Consider the following 21,668-nt stretch of genomic DNA (forward strand, 5'->3'; position numbering starts at 1 on the left):
CTCGGCTAAACCACAAGGTGGAAAGGTTCGTGGCAAGAACGCGCGATCCTCTAACAGACGCCTCGGACGCGTTGGTGGTGCCTTGGCGTCAGTATCGTCTGATTTATGCCTTTCCTCCGATTCGGTTGTTGTCCAGGTTCCTTCGCAGGTTGGCCTCGGAACAATCACTGGTGATTCTGGTAGCCCCGGACTGGCCGTAGAGCCTCCGTGGCGGCTGCCAATGCGGGAAGATCTACTGTCTCAGGGACCAATCTTCCATCCTGCTTTACAGTCGCTGGCTTTAACGGCATGGCTGTTGAGAGCCAGGTCCTGAGAGACGGGTCTCTCCTCAGAGGTTATTCCTACTTTGATCAAGGCTAGAAAAGCCTCTTCTGGTAAGATTTATTACTGTACATCGTACATGGAAAGCTTATTTTGCCTGATGTGAGTCCAGGGGTTTTTCTCCTCGTTCATACTCGGTGGCAAGAGTGTTAGCTTTCCTACAGTCTGGTGTGGACCAGCGCCTTGCGTTGTCCACGATTAATGGCCAGGTATCTGCACTGGTTGTTCTTTTCCAGCGCCCTGTGGCGTCTCATTCCTTGATTCGCACCTTTATCCAAGGTGTACGGCACTTGGCTCCACCCAGAAGGGATCCCTTACCTCCATGGGACTTGAACTTGGTTATGTCCGTGTTGCAGCTTTCCCCGTTTGAAAACATCAGGGAACTTTCATTACCTATGCTATCTAAGAAGGTTTCATTCCTGGTAGCGATCACGTCTGCTCGCAGAGTGTCGGAATTGGCGTTGTCCTGCCGTTCCCCTTACCTGGTAGTTCATAGGGATAAGGTGGTCTTGCGACCTAATCCGTCCTTTTCTGCCGAAGGTGGTTTCGGATTTTCACCTTAATGAGGACATTGTTTTACCTTCGATTTGTGCGAACCCTTAGCATCCAAAGGAGGTTGCCTTGCATTCTTTGGATGTTGTCAGGGCGATCAGGGTTTACCTGTCATCGACGGAATCCTTTCGGAAGTCGGATTCTCTCTTTGTACTTCCTGAGGGTCCTCGGAAGGGTGCGGCTGCGTCTGCGGCGACCATTGCCAAATAGATCAGACAGACCATTGTCCAGGCCTATTCGTTGCGGGAACGGGTTCCTCCCTTCCCTGTCAAGGCGCGCACTCTACCAGGTCGGTGAGTGCATCCTGGGCCTTCCGGCATCAGGCCTCGGTGGCCCAGGTGTGCAAGGCTACGACTTGGTCGTCGGTGCACACCTTTTCCAAATTCTATAAAATATATGTTCTGGCGTCGGATAATGCCTCCTTTGGCCGCAGTTCTCTGTGCGGCAGCGCCATAGGGAACCCTGGTATTGTACGGGTCCCTGGCTGTTGGGGTTTTTTCCCCTTGGGTTATTTGTTTTCCTGGGTTGTTGCTCATGTTGAGCCCTTTTTTGTTACCCAGAAGGTTACCTTTCTGTGCATGTAAGGTTCCTTTCTCTGATGTGGGTACTGCGTTGCTTTTCTGGTGGTTGCGTTGCCCACCCCTCATGTCTACACTGCTTTGGGACGTCCCCATTAGTGAAGACTGTGTGAATGGGCGGTGACTGTCGGAGGACGTAAGAGAAAACAGAATTTTTGTAAAATCTTACCGTAAAATTCCGTTCTCGGAGTCCTCCGACAGTCGCCGCCCCCGCCCCTCTTTTGTGGGTTTTTTATACACGATCACTGCTTGCGATCAAACTGAATTGGGATGGCTATTGCAGTGGGGTATTGGACTAGAAGGACAGCCCCCATGGGTGTGACTATGTAGATAAATTGTTCTTTTACAAGTCTTATGCCTAGAAACTCCTGTGGAGAGGAAGCAATACCCCATTAGTGAAGACTGTGTGAATGGGCGGCGACTGTCGGAGGACTCAGAGAAAGGAATTTTACTGTAAGATTTTATCAAAATTCTGTTTTTTTAGTTGGTCTGCATTCCAAGACCGACGAGGCCAGTCTGGAGCCACCAGAACGATCAGAATTCCTTCCACCGCCACCCTGCGAAGAAGCCTTGGCAAGAGTTTATCAGAGGGAAGGCATAGATCAGCAGATACTGGCCCCAAGGAGCTACCAAGGTGTTTGTGGCGTCGGCCAGAGGATCCCGAGACCTGGCCACAAACCTCTGGACTTTTTTGAGGCGAGACACAAACAGGTCTACCTCTGAAGTTCCCCACTGGACACAAAGGAGATGAAACGCCTCCGGATGAAGGAATCATTTCCCTTGATCCATACTTGTTTCTGTACCCGGTGGCCATTTCTCTAGCGTCCATTGACAGACGCAGCTCTTATGCTTCTTATACTATTGGGTTAATCTGCCCCCTGCAGGAGTAGTACTAGGCAGGGAAAAAAATCAATTCACCACGCCCACGGGGGCTGTCCCTATAGGCATAACCCCCACACACCCTGCTCCAGCAAACCAGTTTGTTTCTGCCTAGTGAAGAAGTAGGACCTAAGTTTCCTGCTGGGATTTTGGTCTGTTTTTTTATTTTTTTAAAGAATATTTTGTTTTATTGTCTTTACCCACTTCTGCTAATTAGTGTTCAGGGGGAACCTCCTGGTGAACTACAAGTGATAGCCGGCTGAGGTTTTGCACTGGATAATCTAGATCCTTAAGGTCTCCAAGCCTGGCCTACGAGTGTGAACAGATTATAGTCCCGCACTAGGCCTCACCACGATTTTTTTTTGGATGAGGACGAGCCTGCCAATGGATGTCTCGCTGGGACGCGACGACCTGGAACACCCTGAGTCGCATCGTACCTCTTGTCTGGAAACACCCAGACTTTGGGTGGGAGGTGGTCAGTCCAGACCAGAGCCCACCCGGTCCATGGTATTGTGAGTAAATGCAACCCCCCCATGTCTTTGGGGGGGGGGCGGGGCGGTGTGGGCCTACTCCTGTGGATGAGAGGACTGGTGCTTCCTAAAAGATACCCCTGGCCTGCCCTGTGCCTTCCCCGCCCCCTGCCCTTATTGCGGTTTTCTCCTGGGGGGCACTATTGCTGCAGCGCCCGGGGGTGGGGGGTGGAAATGGTGCCTCTTCCTGCTGGGTCTTGTTTTAGATCCTCTGATTTGGGGTCCCCTGACCGCATGGCACGCCGTGGGGGCCGTCAACTTTAGTGTGGGCATAGGAGAAATTCTCCCCATTGACTTGCATGGTGCAGCCATTTTCCCTGTGCTTCCCATTGATTTGCATTGGCAGCCATTTTTGTGTAGCTCTACAGAGCTACACAGGCAGCGTGACCTTTCACATTATATCCAAGCTGATGTCCTATCCTGTGACTTTCACTTTCCTGCTGCACAGATCGGCTCTGGAGGTTTCTCAGAGAGGTGGTAAAGTACTGTGGTCTCTGTGGGCATATCCCTGCGTACTCTATCTGCATTATTTAAGGGGGACTCCGCATACTGCGGTGATCGGCGGTGGGGACCGCGCTCAGTGCTCTTAAAGAGACAGTACACCTGTTTTCTTTAGAACTATTTTATAGAGTCCCAGGCAGTGGTTTCTTCCTCAAGTCGCCTTTAGTGTGACTACCGTACCTTCCGGATCCTCTTCAGCTGCAGCGTGGGAACGCGCTTTGGTGGAAACCCTGATTGTTTCAGTAAGGTAAACTTTAAAAATGGCAGATGAGCCCACACCGGCAGGTACACTGATGTCCTTTGGCTCCCGCAAAACCCAAAATCGGGCAAGGTTTTCCCTTCTGAGATTTTTCATGATATTGTTAATGAACAGTGGCGGCGCATTAAGCACGTGCTAGTAGTGCCTAAGCGATTTAAACGCCGTTATCCCTTTGCTGAGATGGTCTTAAACTGTTGGACTGTACCGCCTAAGGTGGATCATACTGTATCTAGGTTGAACAAATCTACTATAGTGCCTGTGGAAGATTCCCCAGTGTTGATGGACCCGGTGGAATCCCTTTCCCGCCACCTTCATGTTTTGGCAGGTTCAATCCTGAAACCGATTTTTGTGTCTGGTATCACAGACAGTTATGGAATGGGTAACGGTTTTAAGGGGAACCTAAATTGCTGACTTCGTTTCCCCGGAGCTGATTGAACGTAATGGACCTGGTGTTCCTGTGTGATGTGTCCTTGGATGCGGCTTCCCTGGTGGCCAGAGTGTCGGCTGTGGGGATTGCCATAAGACACATGGTGTGGCTGAAGAGCTGGTCGGCAGACCAGGCTTCCAAGAAGGCCTTAACAGATGTCCCTTTCCTCGGAGAGCGATTATTTGGCAACGCGATGAGTTGAGCAAGGGTCTAACTGGTGGGAAGAGTACTCTTCTTCCTCAATCCTCCAAAGGTAAGGCACCCCGTAGAAAGCGGGGACCTTCTTTCACCGCTCAGATGGTTTTTTTTTTTGTGCCTCAGGGGCACAAGTAAAAGGTAAGCTTTCTGGAGGTGGCTTCTGGAGGGGCTAAAAATCCATGGTCAGGCAAGACCAGCCAGTCTGGTTCTGCAGACAAGTCCTCTTCAGCATGAAGGGGCACCCTCACCCGTTTCTGGGATGGAGGGACATCTGCGCTTCTTTCAGGAACCCTGGGCTTCATTTATTTAAGACAAATGGGTTCACAAACTGATTTGTTCCGGGTACAAGATGGAATTTTAGTCCCGGCCGGTGGACAGGTTCTTTCAAATCTTTGCCTGTCTCCGGATCGTTTTAAGGATCTCCGGAAGCAGGGCAGGATCTCCTTGCTCAAGGAGTGATTGTGTTGGTTCCCCTGCAGGAGCGCTTTCAAGGTTTCTATAAAAACCTGTTCACGGTGCACAGAAAAGAGGGCAAGATGCGTCCAATCCTGGACCCCAAGGCTCTGAACCGTTTTGTGCGGGTGCAGAAGTTTTGAATGGAATCCATTCGGTTGGTGGTAGCGTCTTTACATCAGGGGGATTTTCTGGCATCCATCGATACCAAAGATGCGTATCTACACATCCCCATCTACGGGGGACACCAGCGATTTCTCTGCTTTTTCGGTGGCAGGGGAGCATTTTCCTTTTGTGGCGTTACCCTTTTGGTCTTGCCTTCGCTCCCAGAGTCTTTACCAAGGTACTGGCCTCGGTATTGGCATTGTTGCGCCAAAATGGGATTGCGATCCTGGGCTATCTGGACAATCTCCTATTGAGAGCGGACTCTCACTCGGCTCTGTTGGGCGACCTGTCAATTACAGTTCAGACCTTTCAGGAATTCAGGTGGACTATCAATTTAAAAAAAATCTTCTCTGATGCCTTCAGTGAGGTTGGATTATCTGGGGCTGACTCTAGATTTCGCCTCGGCGAGGATCTTTCTTCCCCTGGAAAAACTTCAGAAGTTGCAAGGAGCAATCCGGTTGCTGTTGGAATCCGATCTGTCCTCCATACGGACTTGCATGAGAGCCCTGGGTCTGATGATATCAACCTTCGAGGCGGTTCCATTTGCTCACTCAAGACCTCTGCTAAAAGAGATTCCTGCAAAATGAAACAGGGATCCACAGTCTTTAGACAAAATGATATGCTTGAGCCGACTCACGAGGTCTGCTCTATCCCGGTGCATCTAGTCGGCAGCATTGTGTCCTTCCAACCACTGTTTTGAATGGTGGTCACCACGGACGCCAGCCTGTCAGGCTGGGGTGGAGTGCAGGGGAAGCTCTGTTCCCAGGGGACCTGGTCAACAGAGGAGTCTTCTTTACCAATCAATATTCTGGAGCTCAGAGCAATTAAGCTTTGCCTGATCCACTGGACAAATTGGTTACTTGCTTCTTCGGTTCAGATCCAATCAGACATTGCCATGGCTGTGGCTTACATCAATCATCAAGGGGGCACCAAGAGTGTCCTGGTGGCCGAGATTCTGGTATGGGCAGAAGACAATGTTTCCCGGTTCTTTCCGCAGGTCATCAGGTGCTGGATCAAGGGGAATGGTTCCTTCATCCGGAGGTGTTTCATGTCCTATCTGTCCGGTGGGGAACTCCAGAGATAGACCTGTTTGCGTCTCGCCTCAACAAAAAAGTCCAGAGGTTTGTGGCCAGGTCTCGGGATCCTCTGGCTGATCCCACAGACGCCTTGGTGGCTCCTTGGGGCCAGTATCTGCTGATCTATGCCTTCCCTCTGATAAAACTCTTGCCAAGGCTTCTGCGCAGGGTGGCGGTGGAAGGAATTCCGATCGTTCTGGTGGCCCCAGACTAGCCTCGTCGGTTTTGGTGCGCAGACCCTAGTAAGAATGTTCGCCGATCCTTCATGGAGACTTCCTCTGAGGGAGGATATGCTGTCCCAGGGACCGATTTTTCATCCTGCTTTACGGTCGCTGGCTTTAACGGCATGGCTGTTGAAGGGCAGGTGTTGAGAGATAGGGTTTCTGAATCTGTGATTCCCACCCTGTTGAAGGCTAGGAAGGCGACTTCTAGGAAGATTTATCATCGTACGTGGAAATCGTACATTTCATGGTGTGAATCGCTGCAGCTGCACCCTCGCTTGTTTTCTATAGCCAGGGTTTATGCCTTTTTACAGAAAGGGGTTGAGCAGCGGTTGGCTCTGGGCACTATCAAGGGCCAAGTGTCGGCCTTGGCTATTTATTTCCAACGTCCATTGGCAACTAATGCCCTGATTCTCACTTTTATTCAGGGGGAGCATCACCTGGCTCCTCTGAGGAGATCCCCGTTCTTCCCACCCCTCATGCCTACACTGCTTTGGGACGTCCCAATGGCTAATGAAGCTGGAGGCTGAGTCTGTCAATGGACGATAGAGAAAACTGGATTTTTGTAAGAACTTACTATAAATCAGTTTCTCTGAAGTCCATTGACAGATGCAGCACCTGTCCCTCTGATATAGCGATGGTTTTTGTGTCTCTTCTATCCAGCTTAAAACAAAGCTTAAAACAAAACTGGTTTGCTGGAGCAGAGGGTGTGTGGGTGATGCCTATGGAGACAGCCCAGTGGGCATGGAGAATGAATGTTTTTCCTGCCTAGAACTACTCCTGCAGGGGGCAGCATAACCCAATGGCTAATGAAGATGGAGGCTGCGTCTGTCAATGGACTTCAGAGAAACGGATTTTACGGGAAAAAAACAATTTTTTTCGCAATTTTTGTTCTATTGGGATTGGGTTGGTTTGCCTACACCTTTTACCCCATTAACAGTAGCCATCAGAATAGCTAATCTGCCCAGATAATGTGGTTAGAATACTGCTTTGTTCAGTACAGTATACTGTATGCATAGCTTTTACAGAAAAGCACTATGCAAACTTGGCATTTTGTAAATCATGTATAATAACCATAATAAAAAAAATAGATTGTGTGGAATGTATTTTAATAGTCCTGCTTTGATTTGCAGTTCTCAAGGTGATGCATTGAGGGATCCCAAGAGTATCCTTGACTCTAATCTTCGTGCTCCAAAATCTCTACCGTATGTGCTGCCATGGAAAGTCAGTAAGTAACTGGTGAACCGCATTGTGAGGCATGTAATACCATATTGTAAACCTCAGAGGGAGCTCTGATACAGCTTTTCTCTTTTCTGCTTTTCAGTACTTCAGTCATTTTTTTTTTTTTTTGGTAATGCTTATACAGTTTTTTGCCTCCAAAGGTTTTTTTCATTACATTATGTGTTTATATTTTGTTAAACATTTGTAACTTCAGCTGCATTTGCCATTTTAATGCCAGATTAAATGTTTTCTTAAATTTAAAGCTGATTTCCATCCAAATGTTTTCTTTTAGTTCTGGATAAAGTGAGTTGGGGAGTTGCAATTCTTGCTTCAGTTTTTATTGCTGAAAACAGAATACTGATCAGCACACAAAGATAGAAGATCTTCCAATCTTTACTTTATTAAGTAGATGAGTTCAAAGATAAACATTCCACCCTGCTATGTTTTGAGCTCACTAAGGTGACCCAGTAGGCCGAGCACCCTCTAGTTATTGAAGTGCGTTTGTGGCTACTGGTGCTGGATAAACTTATTATTGACGTTTTTATTTTTGTATGTGATCCAGTTAGGGAGAATTCCTTTCGCTCTTGCCCTGTGATGCTTGTTAAGAATTTAAGTGAGTGTGTCACTGACGGGAAAGCACAGACAGAAATAAAAACATTTAGCGGTTCAAACACATCACTCTGTTAAACGTGTTTATTTTATTTTTTTATTTGTTTGGGAAGTATCTCCCATCACTTTATGTTCTGACAGGAATGGAGGTGAAATTACCCCATTAGGGACATAGACTGCATGAAAACCTGCAAGAGGTTCTAACCCTTGCCCATATATATCCAAAACAAAAGTGGGTCGATTTTTTTTGTTTTTTATTTTTTGTCATGAGCTGGACGTTAAATATTTTTGCATGCTGCAGTTCCAGTTGTAATTTCTTTTTTATACTGCATGTTTAAAAATGAAAGTGAATTCTTGGCATGCTGTATTCTTTTTATTTGAGCAACCGTTTAAGAAGTGTGTGGCCTTATTAGCATCAGCATGAAACCTACAAACGCCAGAATCAGAACATAGCATTGCAATAAGTTTGCTTAGTAATTGAGCAGTGACTTTCTTATTTTTACAGATAACCGTGTCTGATTCCATGTTTTGGTAAGTACTTTAGAGGCAAACTCCATTTTTCTGTCACTACCATAAAAAAACTAAAATTGTCAAACAAAATGCCATATATATTTGTAAGCTTGAAACGTGTCTGGAAATTCTTAACCAAAATGTGCAGTGAATGAAGAAAGGTCCTTTTTATTTAGAGGGAAGAAAATTTAGATGTATAAAGCTGGCCTTTCCTGTTGATTGAAATTAAGACAGAAGATGATTCAAACTGCCTGATAGAATAACTGTTTAGAATCAAACTCGTTCAGTCAGAAGGTGTTCCATGCAACTAGTGCGGTTTTCTGTAAACCGACTCCATTACTGCTTTTTAGAGTTGTACAGGTATCGAAGTAACCCAGCATAGTTCATAAAATCCTTTACATTAAATATGAATTGGTAGTGTCCCTTTATGCTAATATTTTTATGTGTTAGTACGTAAAAGTCATTAAGCTATCATGAAAGACTTTCCATGTGATATTAAAGGCAGTTGTGGTGATGCCTAAATAATTTGGGGCTGTCAGACATACTTTTTGGGGTTGACTTTTTAATCTTTGAAAAAAGGAAGTTAGATAATTTTATAGACCGAAAATCAGTGTCCAACATTCTCTATGGTGCATATCCCAGTAATGGGACAACTGGAAACTGAACTTTCTCAATCGTTCATTGACAGACGCAGCTTCATATTCTTCTTGACCATTGGGTTATGCTTCCCCCTACAGGAGAGGGACACTAGGCAGGAAAAATCTTTACCACGTCTATGGGGCAGTCCCGGCAGGCCTACACCCACTCACTCTGCTATAGGATTCAGTTTATTTCTGCCTACTTTAGGAGTAGGACCTAGTTCCCGGCTGGGACTTCGGTCTTCGCTTGTCTTTTTTATTTTAAAGGGAACCTTTGTTAAAAAAATTACATTTTTTAGCTTATGTTCCTGAGAGAACTGCAATCAACAGCCGGACTGGGTTTCGGACTGGATATCCTGTAGGCGGTCCCATCCGGGGATCCCCTTATGCTACTAATCGTTTGGACCTCTTGGGGGTCGGGGAGACCGCATGGCGCCCCGAGGGGGCCGCCATTTTACTGTAGAATCGTTCAGCCTCGTTTTGCAAAAGTTCCCATTGAAATGCATTGGGCAGCCTTTTTCTGGGAGTCTATGAATGCTGGACAGCAGGGAGCAGCTAGGCCTTTACTCTAGTGATGACCAATGTACTTCCTCTTCTCTGCACAGCAGACAGATTCTGTTCTCCATCATATCAAATGGAGGTATGTCTATTGGGGTCCCTGTAGGTCTCTCACCCTATCTGCAGTGCTAGTGGCTGGGACTTGTAGTACGCTGGTGCAGCGGTGTGGGTATGTTTCTCTATCGTTCATTGACGGATACAGTTCCTGATGCATAGTAGGATATACTGATAGTATATACTTCAGATTTTTTCCTGTGAGATCTACAAACAACTATGCCGGATCTGGGCGACGGGCTGGATGTATAGATCCAGTGGTCACCCCAGCCGGCCAACGAGCGCGCGCAGACCTTAGCTCCGTGCTGGGCTGGCTGCGACATAGTTCCACTGGACGGGGACTGGCCCCGCTAGTTAAACATCTCGCCAGGTCGCACACGACCGGGTCTAGGCCCGAGTCGCAGAGGACCTAATTGGCCGACAGCCCCCTCACTTCAGCAGAGAGAGGTCCTGTCAGGAAATGGCACCCGCCTGTGTTACTGGTATGGTGAGTAAATGTTCCCCCCTCTTCCCCTGGTAAATTTTGGAGTGGACGTGGGCCCTTCCCTGGGATGGTCAGACCCTCACAATCCTAAGTTCCCCTCTGTCCTGTCAATGCACCCCCTCTTCTACCTGGGGGCTGGGACCGCGTTCCAGGCCGGATGTAGGGGGGGGGGTGTGCGGCCGGCGAACGATCAGGCCGCGTGGGGCCGCCATTTTCTTGTAGCCTCATGTGCTGGGGTGATCGGCGGCCATTTTGCGGTGAGTTCCTGCAGGTGTTTTTCTGTAGGTGGAGCCCCTCCCTATACCCTGGGCGGTTTCTCAGCTCATTTCCTTTTGGATCGAGCTTGCTGCTGACTCGTGCAGACGTTCTGGGCCTTCTGCTGCATCTTGGTACAGTGAGTCTGGGGGTCTCTCTCCGCTGGGGGTCTCCAGCGTGCTTGCCTGACCTTCGGGGGGCGCTGCAGCGAAGTGGGACTTAAAAAAATAAATTCTGTCACTTTTTCAGCTTTGTACTGACGGGTTCCCCTGGTGCAACATGGACCCTACAAATCATGTGTCCCCACCTGACCCCCTCGGGGAGGCCGCAGGGTCCTCCAGATTCTAGCTGTCTACCGATGCAATTTCAGCGGTCCTGAAAGCGTTTGTGTCCTGGGTGGATGTGGTCTTTAAAGGCCTAGGTGCTAAGAAACGCCCTCCGCCTACCCCTGCCTCATCTGATGTCTGAGGTTCTGAGTCTGACTCAGCCACCGCAGACTCAAGTCTCCCTGCCGGGTTTGCTACCTCGCGCCCTGTCTCCTCTGACAGTGAGGTTGACATTTCTACCTCCACTGCAAGATAAGGCCCTGGTGGACACACTAGTTTTTGTGCATGGGACCCTGAAATTGGAGGACACAGCTGCGACTGGGGCACAAGTTACGTTTGGCACTCACAAGCCATCCAGAGCAGCAAAGGTTTTCCCCTTGTTCTCATATTTTGACAACATGCTCAAAAAAGAATGGGCTGCCCAAAGCATTCCCCTGGGGTGCCTAAGCGGATTGCTAGACACCACCCTTTTGAGGAGTCCCTGATAAAGAGGTGGACCCTTCGGTCTCCAGACTGAATTAGGCTACCGTTATCCCAGTGGAGGATTCCCTGTCCTTTAAAGATCCGAAGGATAGAAAGGTGGAGGCTGTGGCTCGCAATATGTACTCCCTGGCGGGGTCTGCACTGAGACCAGTGTTTACGGTTGCCCTTGTTACGCAAATCTTGACTTAATGGGCTAAGTTAGTACCCTGTGACCTGGAGGGGAAACAGGTTCCCTCTGCCTTCGAGGAGCTCTTGGACCAGCTGGTGCAGGGGCTGCAATTTGTTTGCGATGCCGCTCTGGACACGGTTTCCATATTGGGCTGACTGTTGGTTTCGCAGTGGCCCTCCGGACTATACTTGGCTAAAGTGCTGGTCTGTGGATCAGACTGTAAAGAAGGCCTTGACTGATCTACCTTTTCATGGAGATCGCCTGTTTGTAGCTACCGTGGATGACATCATTAAGGGTCTCGCAGGGTGGAAGGGTACCTTTCTTCCACAGGCTAACAAGGGTAGGGACGCGTGTCGCAGACGGGGTCCCTCCTCCGCAAAGTTTTTTCATTCCTCAGGGTCAGTCAATAAAGCAAAGCCTTTTAAGACTCCCTAGGGTGGGTCCAAGCGACCCTGGTCTGGCAAACAAAAGTCCGGTTTCACTAGACCTGCGGACAAGACCTCCTCGGCCTTAAGGTGCGCCCTCACCCATATCTGGGGTGGGGGGCCGTCTTTGCCGGTTCCCGGACCTGTAGCTATCCCTGATACCAGACAAATGTTTTCAAGAGGTCATGCGGTCCGGTAACAAGATCCAGTTTCGATCAGTCCCTCTGGTAAGGTGTTTCCCTTCCAATGTGTGACTGTCCCTGGATCGCTTGATGGCACTTCAGGACCTGGCGCAACAGGGGCTAATAGTTCTGTGTGTGGAACATTTTCAGGGCTTTTATTCAAACCTGTTCTAGGTTCCCAGGAAGAAAGGCAAGGTGCTTCCAATCCTGGACCTGATGGCGCTAAATTGTGTTGTGCGAGTTTAAAAGTTCAAAATGCAATCTGTTTGCACGGTGGTGGCCTCCCTACATCAGGGGGTATTTCCTGGCCTTCATTGACATCAAAGATGCCTATCTTCACATCCCAATATGTGCAGGACACCAACGGTTTCTCAGTTTTGGAAGAGGATCACTATCAGTTTGTGGCGTTGCCCTTTGGTCTCTCCTCTGCTCCTTGGGGCCTCACAGAGGTGCTGGGTCTGATCCTGGTGCTTTTGCGGCAGCGGGGGATATCGGTCCTGGGTTTACCTTCTCTGTGTGGAGTCTCCTACGGTGCTGGAAACTAATTTGGCAATCACCATGAGAACTCTGGAGGAGTTCTGAACCTTCAGAAGTCGTCCTTGGTCCCTTCCATGAGACTTGATTACCTGGGCCTGACTTTGGCCTCATCCTCAGCCAGGGTGTTTCTTCCTCAGGAAAAACTCCAGACTGCAGTTCATCTGTTGCTGTCCAGCAAATGGTTGTCCCTTCGGACCTGCATGAGAGTTCTGGGACTGATGAGACGGTCCCCTTCGCTCAATTCCACACGAGGATCCTCCAGAAGGAAATCCTTCTCAAAGGGAACAAGAATCCAAATTCCCTGGACATTCAGTTCCAGCTGAGCCAGGCAACCAAGGAGTCTTCCTCCCTATATATTGGACGATTGTTACCACGTATGTAAGTCTGTCCAGATGGGGGGGGGGGGGGAGAGTTCTCAGCAGGTTGTCTGCTCAAGGAGTCTGGTCCCTGGAAGAATCCAGGTTACAGATCAATGTTCTTGAGCTAATTTGCCTAGTACACTAGACCGAGTACCTGCAGGGTTGTCCAGTGCGCATTCAATCAGACAATGCCACCACGGCTGTGGCTTATGTCGATTTCCAAGGAGGCACCAAAAGTGCCGTTGCGGGCTTGGAAGTGGTGGGCATCCTTTGTTGGGCGGAACGCTTTGTTCCAGCTCTCTCCGCTGTTCAAATCCAGGAGTGGAAATTTGGCAGGCGGATTACCTCAGTCAACAAGCCTTGGATTGCGGGGGAATGGTGCCTCCAGCCGGAGGTGTTCCAGCAGTTGTGCCTTCGTTGGGGCATTCCAGATGTAGATCTGTTAGCGTCTCGGGTCAACAGAAAAGTACAGAGGTTTGTGGCCCGCACCCGGGACCCTCTGGCGGACGCCGGAGATGCGCTGGTGGCCCCGTAGGGTCAGTATCTGCTGATGTATGCCTTTCCGCAAGTTGCTGCCAAGACTTCTTCGCAGGATCAAGGCGGAAGGGATTCCGGTCATTCTTGTGACTCTGGACTGGCCCCGCCAAGCCAGGTGTGCCGACCTACTTAGACTAGTCGCAGACGCTCCTTGGTTTCTTCCTCTGTGGGAGGATCTACTGTCTCAGTGGCCAATCTTCCATTCTGCTTTACAGTCTCTGGCTTTAACGGCTTGGCTTTTGATAGCCAGGTGCTGAGGGACAGGGGTTTGTCTGCTTCAGTGATTCCCACTCTGCTTAAAGCTAGGAAAGCGACTTCTAGAAAGATCCATCATCGTACGTGGAAGTCGTATATTGCGTGCTGTGAGTCTCTTGGGGTTCCCCCTCGCTCTTACTCGGTGGCTCGGATCTTGGCTTTCCTTCAGCAGGGAATTGATCAAAAGCTGGCCTTGAGTACTATCAAGGGTCAGGGTTCGGCCTTGGAAATTTTCCTCCAAAATCCATTGGCCACCCATTCCCTAGCGAGTAACTTCATCCAGGGGGTGCAAAATTTGGTACCTCTGGTGCAACCTCCGTTGCCACCTCGAGACCTTAATTTGATGCTGTCGGTTCTCCAGAAACCTCCCTTCGTAAGTATTCGGGAGATTCCCCTGCTTTCCTTATCCCAGAAGGTGGCCTTTTTGGTGGTTTCACTTCTGCGTGCAGGGTATCGGAACTGGCATCGTTCTGTCATTCTCCCTACCTTGTGGTTCACAGGGATAAAGTGGTACTTTGTCCTGATCCGTCCTTCCTTCTGAAGGTACTTTCCAGTTTTCACTTGAATGAGGACATCGTGTTACCCTCTTTTGTGTCCTAAGCCAAAACATCCTAAGGAGTTTACACTGCATACTTTGGATGTGGTTCGGGCAATCAGGGTGTACTTGGCGACTATTAAGTCTTTTCGGAAGTCAGATTTGTTCTTTGTACTCACGGATGACCCTAAGAAAGGGCTTCTTGCGTCTGCTGTGACTATTTCCAGATGGATCCGACAGACGGTGGTGCAGGCTTATTCGATTAAGGGTCAGGTTCCTCCTTTCCCTGTTAGGGCGCAATTATACTCGGGCACTTAGTGCTTCCTGGGCTTTTGGCCATCAGGCATCTGTGCTTCAGGTTTGCAAGGCGACTACCTGGTTGTCTGTTCACATCTTTACCAAATTTTAATAGGTGGATGTGCTGACATCTGCAGATGCCTCTTTTGGCCGCAAAGTTTTGCAAGCTGCTGTTTAAGGGGGTTTTTACTGTTTGTTTCAGGTGCACCTCATCTTGTTGTTCTGATGAGTCCTATGTTACCTGGTTGGCTAGGTTTAGCCTTGGGGACTTGTTTTTTCTGGTGTTCCCACCCCTCATTTTATGGCACTGCTTTGGGATGTCCCTACTGATGTGCATCAGGAACTGCAACCGTCAATGAACGATAGAGAACTGGATTTTTGACTTACCGTAAAATCCTTTTCTCTTAAGTTCACTGACAGACGCAGCACCCGCCCCTCTATTTTGAGTTGGGTTGGTATTACTTCTGACACTACTTTGATACAAAACTGACATCCTATGCAGGAAGAGAGAGGGTCTACCCCAGGAATGGGCAAACTACGGCCCGGTGGACCTTTTAATCCAGCCCGCGGAGCGCTCAGTGTTCCCCAACCCCCGGGCCGCAGACCGGTACCGTGGATCAAACGGTACCGGGCCGCCCGAGGAACTTCGGCAGTGGCGGCCGGGGCGAACATAGCAGTGCCCCCCGAGCCCGCCCATTGTGTGACAATAACGAATGAAAATTCGCTATTATCACACGGATCCTCCTCCTGGCCAATCAGGGTCCTCCCGCTTCCTGATTGGCCGAAAGGAAAACCCCATGCCATTGGCCGAGGAGGAGGCGGGAGGACTGAGGACTCGAAGACACCGGGGGACTGAAGTGAAGCGCTGCCTGAGGTAAGTGCACTGGTCTCGCGGGGGGGGGGGGGGGCGCTGGCATATCTGTATTGAAAGGGGGCGCTGGCATATCTGTATTGAAAGGGGGCCCCCTGGCATATCTGTATTGAAAGGGGGCCCCCTGGCATATCTGTATTGAAAGGGGGCCCCCTGGCATATCTGTATTGAAAGGGGGCCCCCTGGCATATCTGTATTGAAAGGGGGCCCCCTGGCATATCTGCATTGAAAGGGGGCACGCTGGCATATCTGCATCTTGGTCCGGCCCCCGGGTCCAATATATGAACCCATTGCGGCCCTCGAGTCAAAAATTTTGCCCACCCCTGGTCTACCCTCTTGGACTGCCCATAGGCGTTGCCAAAATATTTTTTCTGTCTAGTGTCCTACTCCTGTAGGGGACAGTATAACCCTACTGATATGCATCAGGAACTGTGTCCGTCCAATGAACTTAAGAGAAAAGGATTTTACGATAAGTCAAAAATCCAGTTTTCTCTTACGTCCTCCGACAGTCGCCGCCTCTTCATATTCGTCACATATGGGGTATTAGACTTTGCTCCGAAGGAGTAGCTAGGCAACAGAATATGTTAACATTAAAGCTTTTAACATATCCCACCCTCAAGGGGTGGTCCCCTCAGTCAATACCCTCCTACTTCCTGCAACCATATCTCAGTTTTAATGTCTAGCTTGTCAGGAGTGGCTGGCTTTTCCTGTGCTGGGGCTTTCTGCCCCAGACTCTTTCTTCTTTTTGAAATTTTGTTTGAGTTTTCTCTCTACCTTTACTTAGCTGTTATTTTTGTCAGCGTTAGTTCTTCTGATGAAGAGGATCATGCGGGCTGGGTCTCGGGCTGATCCCCCTGGTCGCAGGTCGTGGGTCAGTGGCTTCCCAGCCTGCCATCGAGCGTTCAGCCAGGTAACGCTCCTGGCACAGTGAACGACCCATCCCTGTTCGGTGCAGGGATGATTGGTGAGGTGGCTACCTCACTGGACGCCGTGCGGTTTCTTAACCCCCATTTTGTGCGTCTTGAATTGCGACTCTCCCTGCCTCATGTGCAGCGGCTTGTTCGCCTGTGCGGGTCCCCCACGCCATTGAGAGGTAAGTGTATCTATGTGGGGACCTGTCTGTCTGGGGGGGTGTCAGTCTGGGACTGTGTAACCTGCCTCTATTCACACTGCTTGTCTCCCTATCTCTCGGCTGCATGCTGTGGGCTGCAAGGGGGGGGGGGGGGGGAGCTGTGTGACACTGTGTGTCAGCCTGGTCAGTGTGAAAAGCTGTGTGCTGTGGGGCATGTTTTTTTGGCATGTTTGGGCATATACAGCGATCGCTGCGGCGATCTGACATGTGTTCTTATACATGGATGACATGTGTGCATTACTGCACTGTGGAGCGGCGGTTTCGGCGCCAAACGGCGCCATTTTGCCTACACTCGCTCCGGCCGCATGTTTTACATGCATGGCGGCCATTTTCTTGTAGCCTCCATAGGCTTTCATAGAGCGCCCTGGCAGCATCACTTCCTCTTTCCAGGAACACCGATCGAGGCAGCAGCAGCGGCGAGGGTCTCCTCAGGTTTTATCCTTCTGTTCTTGCTATCCATTGCCTGTGTTCAGTTTGCATATTCCCTGTGGGGGTCTCATTGTGCTTGAGTGTGGTGCGGTGGGCTGCGCTTGCCGCGCTTGCTTAAAGGGGCAGTTAACACTTTATTGTCTGGTATTACGGGGGCAATGGATTCTCAGGAGGGCAAATTTCCTACCGCCTTGGTGGAAAGCCAGGGGACCGCTGTTTCCCCCCCAGGGGGGGATTTAGCCACTATTGTGGCTGGCCTTGCTGCTCAGGTGCAAATGCTGGTGGCTGCTCAATCTACTAAAAGACCCAGAATTGCTCTTTCCTCTGATTCTGAGGGTGAAGGTGATGGGGTTGTTATGGCGGGGGCCTCCTTATCGGGGTCCCGCTCCTCCCTAGATCTAGTGGGGTCCGAAGTGGAGGCTGAAGTTGAGGGGGTTGATAATTCTCCCCCTGGCTCGCCTGAAGAGCTTGCAATCATGGATGAATTGATTGCTTCCATAAAGCAAACATTGCGTTTGCAGGATGAAGTGTGTTGTCCCCCCGCTGCCTTGGCGGCCTATGGGACGCAGAGAAAACGCAGGACACCGCAGGTTTTTCCCTGCAATGATGATTTTCAGCGCGCTGTTAAGGAACAATGGCGCAATCTGCGCAAACCTTTTGCTGTACCAAGTAGGTTCAAGCTGCGTTATCCTTTCTCGCCTTCCACTGATGAAAGGTGGTGTGTGCCTCCCCCAGTGGATCACGCAATTGCGGTTTTAAACAAGGCCACTGCGATTCCTGCAGAGGATTCCCCTGTTTTCCGTGATGCCACGGATAGGAGATTGGAGTCTCTTGCCCGTCATAGTTATTCTGTTACGGGTTCTATGCTTAAAGCTCTGTTTGCTTCTCTCATGGCGGCCCAGGCGATCGCAAGTTGGACGCAGATGCTTAGGCACGTCCTAGTGGCCGACTCGGCCTCGCCGGCGACCCTGGATATGGTGGATCAAATCCACCAGGGTGTCATGTATCTGTGTGATGCGGACCTGGACCTGGTTCCATTGGCTGCACGTGTGCACAGCGTGGCGGTGTTGTCTCGCCGCCTGGTTTGGTTAAAATGTTGGTCGGTGGACCAATCTTCGCGTAAGACCTTAGCCAATCTACCTTATGATGGGTCTCGCCTTTTTGGGGAGTCCTTGGATGTGTTTAAGGGGATCACCGGGGGTAAGAGCACTCTCTTGCCCCATTTCCCCAAGGCTAAGGGGGCTTCTGGGAAGAAGCATGCTAATTTTCGGCCCCCTCAGGGGTCCTTTCATGCCTTTCGGCCGCACTACAATGGCAAGCCGTTCAAAGGTCAAGGCTCTCAGAAGAAGCCCTGGTCTGGGAAACAGAAGTCCGGCCAATCCGGATCTGCAGCCCATAACAGTTCGGCCTGAAGGGGCGCCCTCACCCAGTTTTGGGGTGGGGGGACGCTTGCTCGGTTTTCTTCAACCCTGGTTGGCCCGTGTGCGGGACAGATGGGTTCAGGAGATCGTTCGATCTGGTTACAAGATCGAGTTTCTCTCTCGGCCGGAGAGCAGATTTTTTCCCTCAAATCTTCAACTGTCTCCAGAGCGTTTGCGGGACCTGCACCTGGCGGTGCGGGACCTGAGGGCTCAGGGAGTGGTGGTTCCGGTGCCTCATCGGGACAGATTTCGGGGGTTTTATTCCACTCTGTTCACCGTGCCCAGAAAGGAGGGCAAGGTTCGTCCAATTCTGGACTTGAAGGCTCTGAACCGCTCTGTGCGGGTTCGCAAGTTCCGCATGGAATCCCTGCGGTCGGTGGTGGCTGCCCTGGTTCCGGGGGAATTCATGGCCTCCATCGATTTGAAGGATGCGTATCTTCACATCCCCATTTTCGAGGGTCACCAGAGGTTCCTTCGATTTGCCATTGCGGAGGATCACTACCAGTTCGTTGCGTTGCCTTTTGGTCTCGCCTCGGCTCCGCGGGTCTTCACCAAGGTGCTTGCACCGGTTCTGGCATTGAGGGCCCAGGGCATTTCTGTCCTGGGGTATCTGGACGACATTCTGGTTCGGTCTGCGACCAGCCAGGGTCTGGAGAAGGACCTGTCTGTCACGATGCAAACTCTGCAGGAGTTTGGTTGGACGATAAATTTTCCAAAGTCGACACTGAGTCCGTCGGTTCGTCTTCCCTACCTGGGAATGATTCTGGACTCGGTGCAGGCGAAGGTCTTCCTGCCGGAAGACAAACTCAGAACTCTTCAGGAGGAAGTCAGGTCCCTCAGGGACGTTCCGCACTCGTCTCTGCGGACGTGCATGAGATGTCTGGGATTGATGGTCTCGGCCTTCGAGGCGATTCCCTTCGCCCAGTTTCACACGCGGGGTCTCCAAGCGGAGATCCTGTCCAGGTGGGACGGGCGACCTCAATCCCTGGATCTTCAAATCTCGTTGAGTCATCGCACCAGAAGAAACCTTCTGTGGTGGCTCCAGTCCCCGATGGTGTCCGGGGGCAAGTCGTTTCGTCCTGTCTCGTGGACGGTGATCACCACGGATGCCAGCCTGTCGGGCTGGGGTGGTGTTCTGGGCGTTCTATCCGCCCAGGGAACTTGGTCGGAGGGGGAGTCTTCCCTTCCGATCAACATTCTGGAATTGCGTGCGATAAATCTCTGTCTTCATCGCTGGACGGACCGGCTGCAGGGCTGCCCGGTTCGGGTGCAGACGGACAATGCCACGGCGGTGGCCTACATCAATCACCAAGGGGGCGCCAGGAGTGCCCGAGCGGCTCGAGAAGTGGCCGACATTCTGTCTTGGGCCGAGACTCATGTCCCGGCGATCACGGCGGTTCACATTCCGGGAGTGGAGAATTGGCAGGCGGACTATCTGAGTCGCCAGACCCTGGATCAGGGGGAATGGTCTCTCCACCCGGCTGTCTTCCAGATGTTGTGCGCGAAGTGGGGTCTTCCAGATGTGGACCTGTTCGCGTCTCGTCTCAACAACAAGGTGAAAAGGTTCGTGGCAAGGACGCGCGACCCTCGGGCAGACGCGTCGGACGCGTCAGTGGCCCCTTGGCATCAGTACAGGCTGATGTGTGCGTTTCCACCGATTCAGTTGCTGTCCAGGTTCCTTCGCAGGTTGCACTCGGAATGCAGCACGGTGATTCTTGTGGCACCGGACTGGCCTCGCCGGTCCTGGTACGCAGACCTCGTGAATCTGGCGGTCGACGCTCCGTGGCGTCTGCCTCTTCGAGATGATCTACTGTCTCAAGGACCGATATACCATCCTGCTTTACAGTCGCTGGCTTTGACGGCCTGGCTGTTGAGACCGAGGTCCTGAAGGAGAGGGGTCTCTCTCCAGAGGTCGTTCATACTTTGATCAACGCGAGGAAGTCTTCCTCGGGGAAGGTTTATTACCGTACTTGGAAGGCCTATTTTGCCTGGTGTGAGTCCAGGGGGTTTTCACCCCGCACGTACTCGGTTTCCCGTGTGCTGTCTTTTCTTTAAACGGGTGTTGATCAGCGTTTGGCGCTGGCTACGATAAAGGGTCAGGTGTCTGCGCTGGCCGTTCTGTTTCAACGTCCCATGGCTTCCAACTCCTTGGTTGGCACTTTTGTTCAGGGAGTGCGGCATCTGGTTCCTCCTAGGAGGGATCCTTTGCCCCCTTGGGACTTGAATCTCGTTCTGTCTGCGTTGCAACGTGCTCCTTTTGAACAGATCAGGGAGATCTCGTTGTCTATGTTGTCCAAAAAGGTCGCCTTTTTGGTGGCGATCACTTCGGCTCGCAGAGTGTCGAAGATGGCAGCTTTGTCCTGCAAGTCTCCGTACCTGGTTGTTCATTTGGATAAGGTGGTCTTGCGACCTAATCCTTCTTTCCTTCCGAAACGAGTTTCGGAATTTCATCTTAATGAGGATATTGTCTTACCTTCGCTGTGCGCGAAGCCTAAACATCCAAAGGAGGTGAGATTGCATTCTCTGGATGTTGTTCGGGCGATAAGGGTTTACCTTAAATCGACTGAGTCTTTTCGTAAGACGGACTCCTTGTTTGTTCTTCCAGAGGGTCCTCGGAAGGGCATGGCGGCTTCGGCCTCTACCATCGCAAAATGGATCAGGCAGACCATTGAACAGGCCTATGCTTTGCAGGGGAAGGTTCCCCCTGTGCCTGTGAAGGCGCACTCTACTAGATCTTTGAGTACGTCTTGGGCCAGTCGTCATGGGGCTTCTGTAGCCCAGGTGTGTAAGGCGGCGACCTGGTCGACCGTACACACGTTCACAAGATTCTACAAAGTAGATGTTCAGGCATCGGCGGATGCTTCCTTTGGCCGCAAGGTTCTTAGTGCGGCAGTTCCCTAGGGTCCCTTGTTGGGGACCTCTGGCTGTTGGGATAAGTTTTGTATCCCCTGGTTTTTTTGTCTTTTCCTGGGTTGTTGCTCCTGTTGAGCACTTGTTTTTTTCTGTTGCCCAGCTGGTTTCCTTCCTTTGGTAAGGTTCCTTTCTTTGATGCGGAGACTGCGTTGCCTTTCGGCGCGGATGCGTTTCCCACCCCTCATGTTTGCACTGCTTTGGGACGTCCCCATATGTGACGAATATGAAGAGGCGGCGACTGTCGGAGGACGTAAGAGAAAACGGAATTTTTGTAAAATCTTACCTGTAAAATTCCTTTCTCTGAGTCC

The 21,668-nt window shown here is 50.7% G+C and overlaps 1 protein-coding gene across 1 annotated transcript in view; it reads left to right on the forward strand.

Annotated features, from left to right (window-relative positions):
• Nucleotides 1-7,396, forward strand: part of LOC309548200 (gametocyte-specific factor 1-like) — a gene marked incomplete at its 3' end in the record, with an annotated part of 388,446 nt that extends 381,050 nt beyond the window's left edge. The window contains exon 8 of the mRNA XM_082248155.1: nucleotides 7,294-7,396. Within this exon, the coding sequence (XP_082104281.1) occupies nucleotides 7,294-7,396 (103 nt within the window). The remainder of the gene's footprint in view (nucleotides 1-7,293) is intronic.
• Between the last annotated feature and the right edge of the window lie 14,272 nt (nucleotides 7,397-21,668).

This window comes from Pelophylax lessonae (assembly GCF_965119305.1).
Source record: "Pelophylax lessonae genome assembly, chromosome: 2".
Classification (NCBI taxonomy): domain Eukaryota; kingdom Metazoa; phylum Chordata; class Amphibia; order Anura; family Ranidae; genus Pelophylax; species Pelophylax lessonae.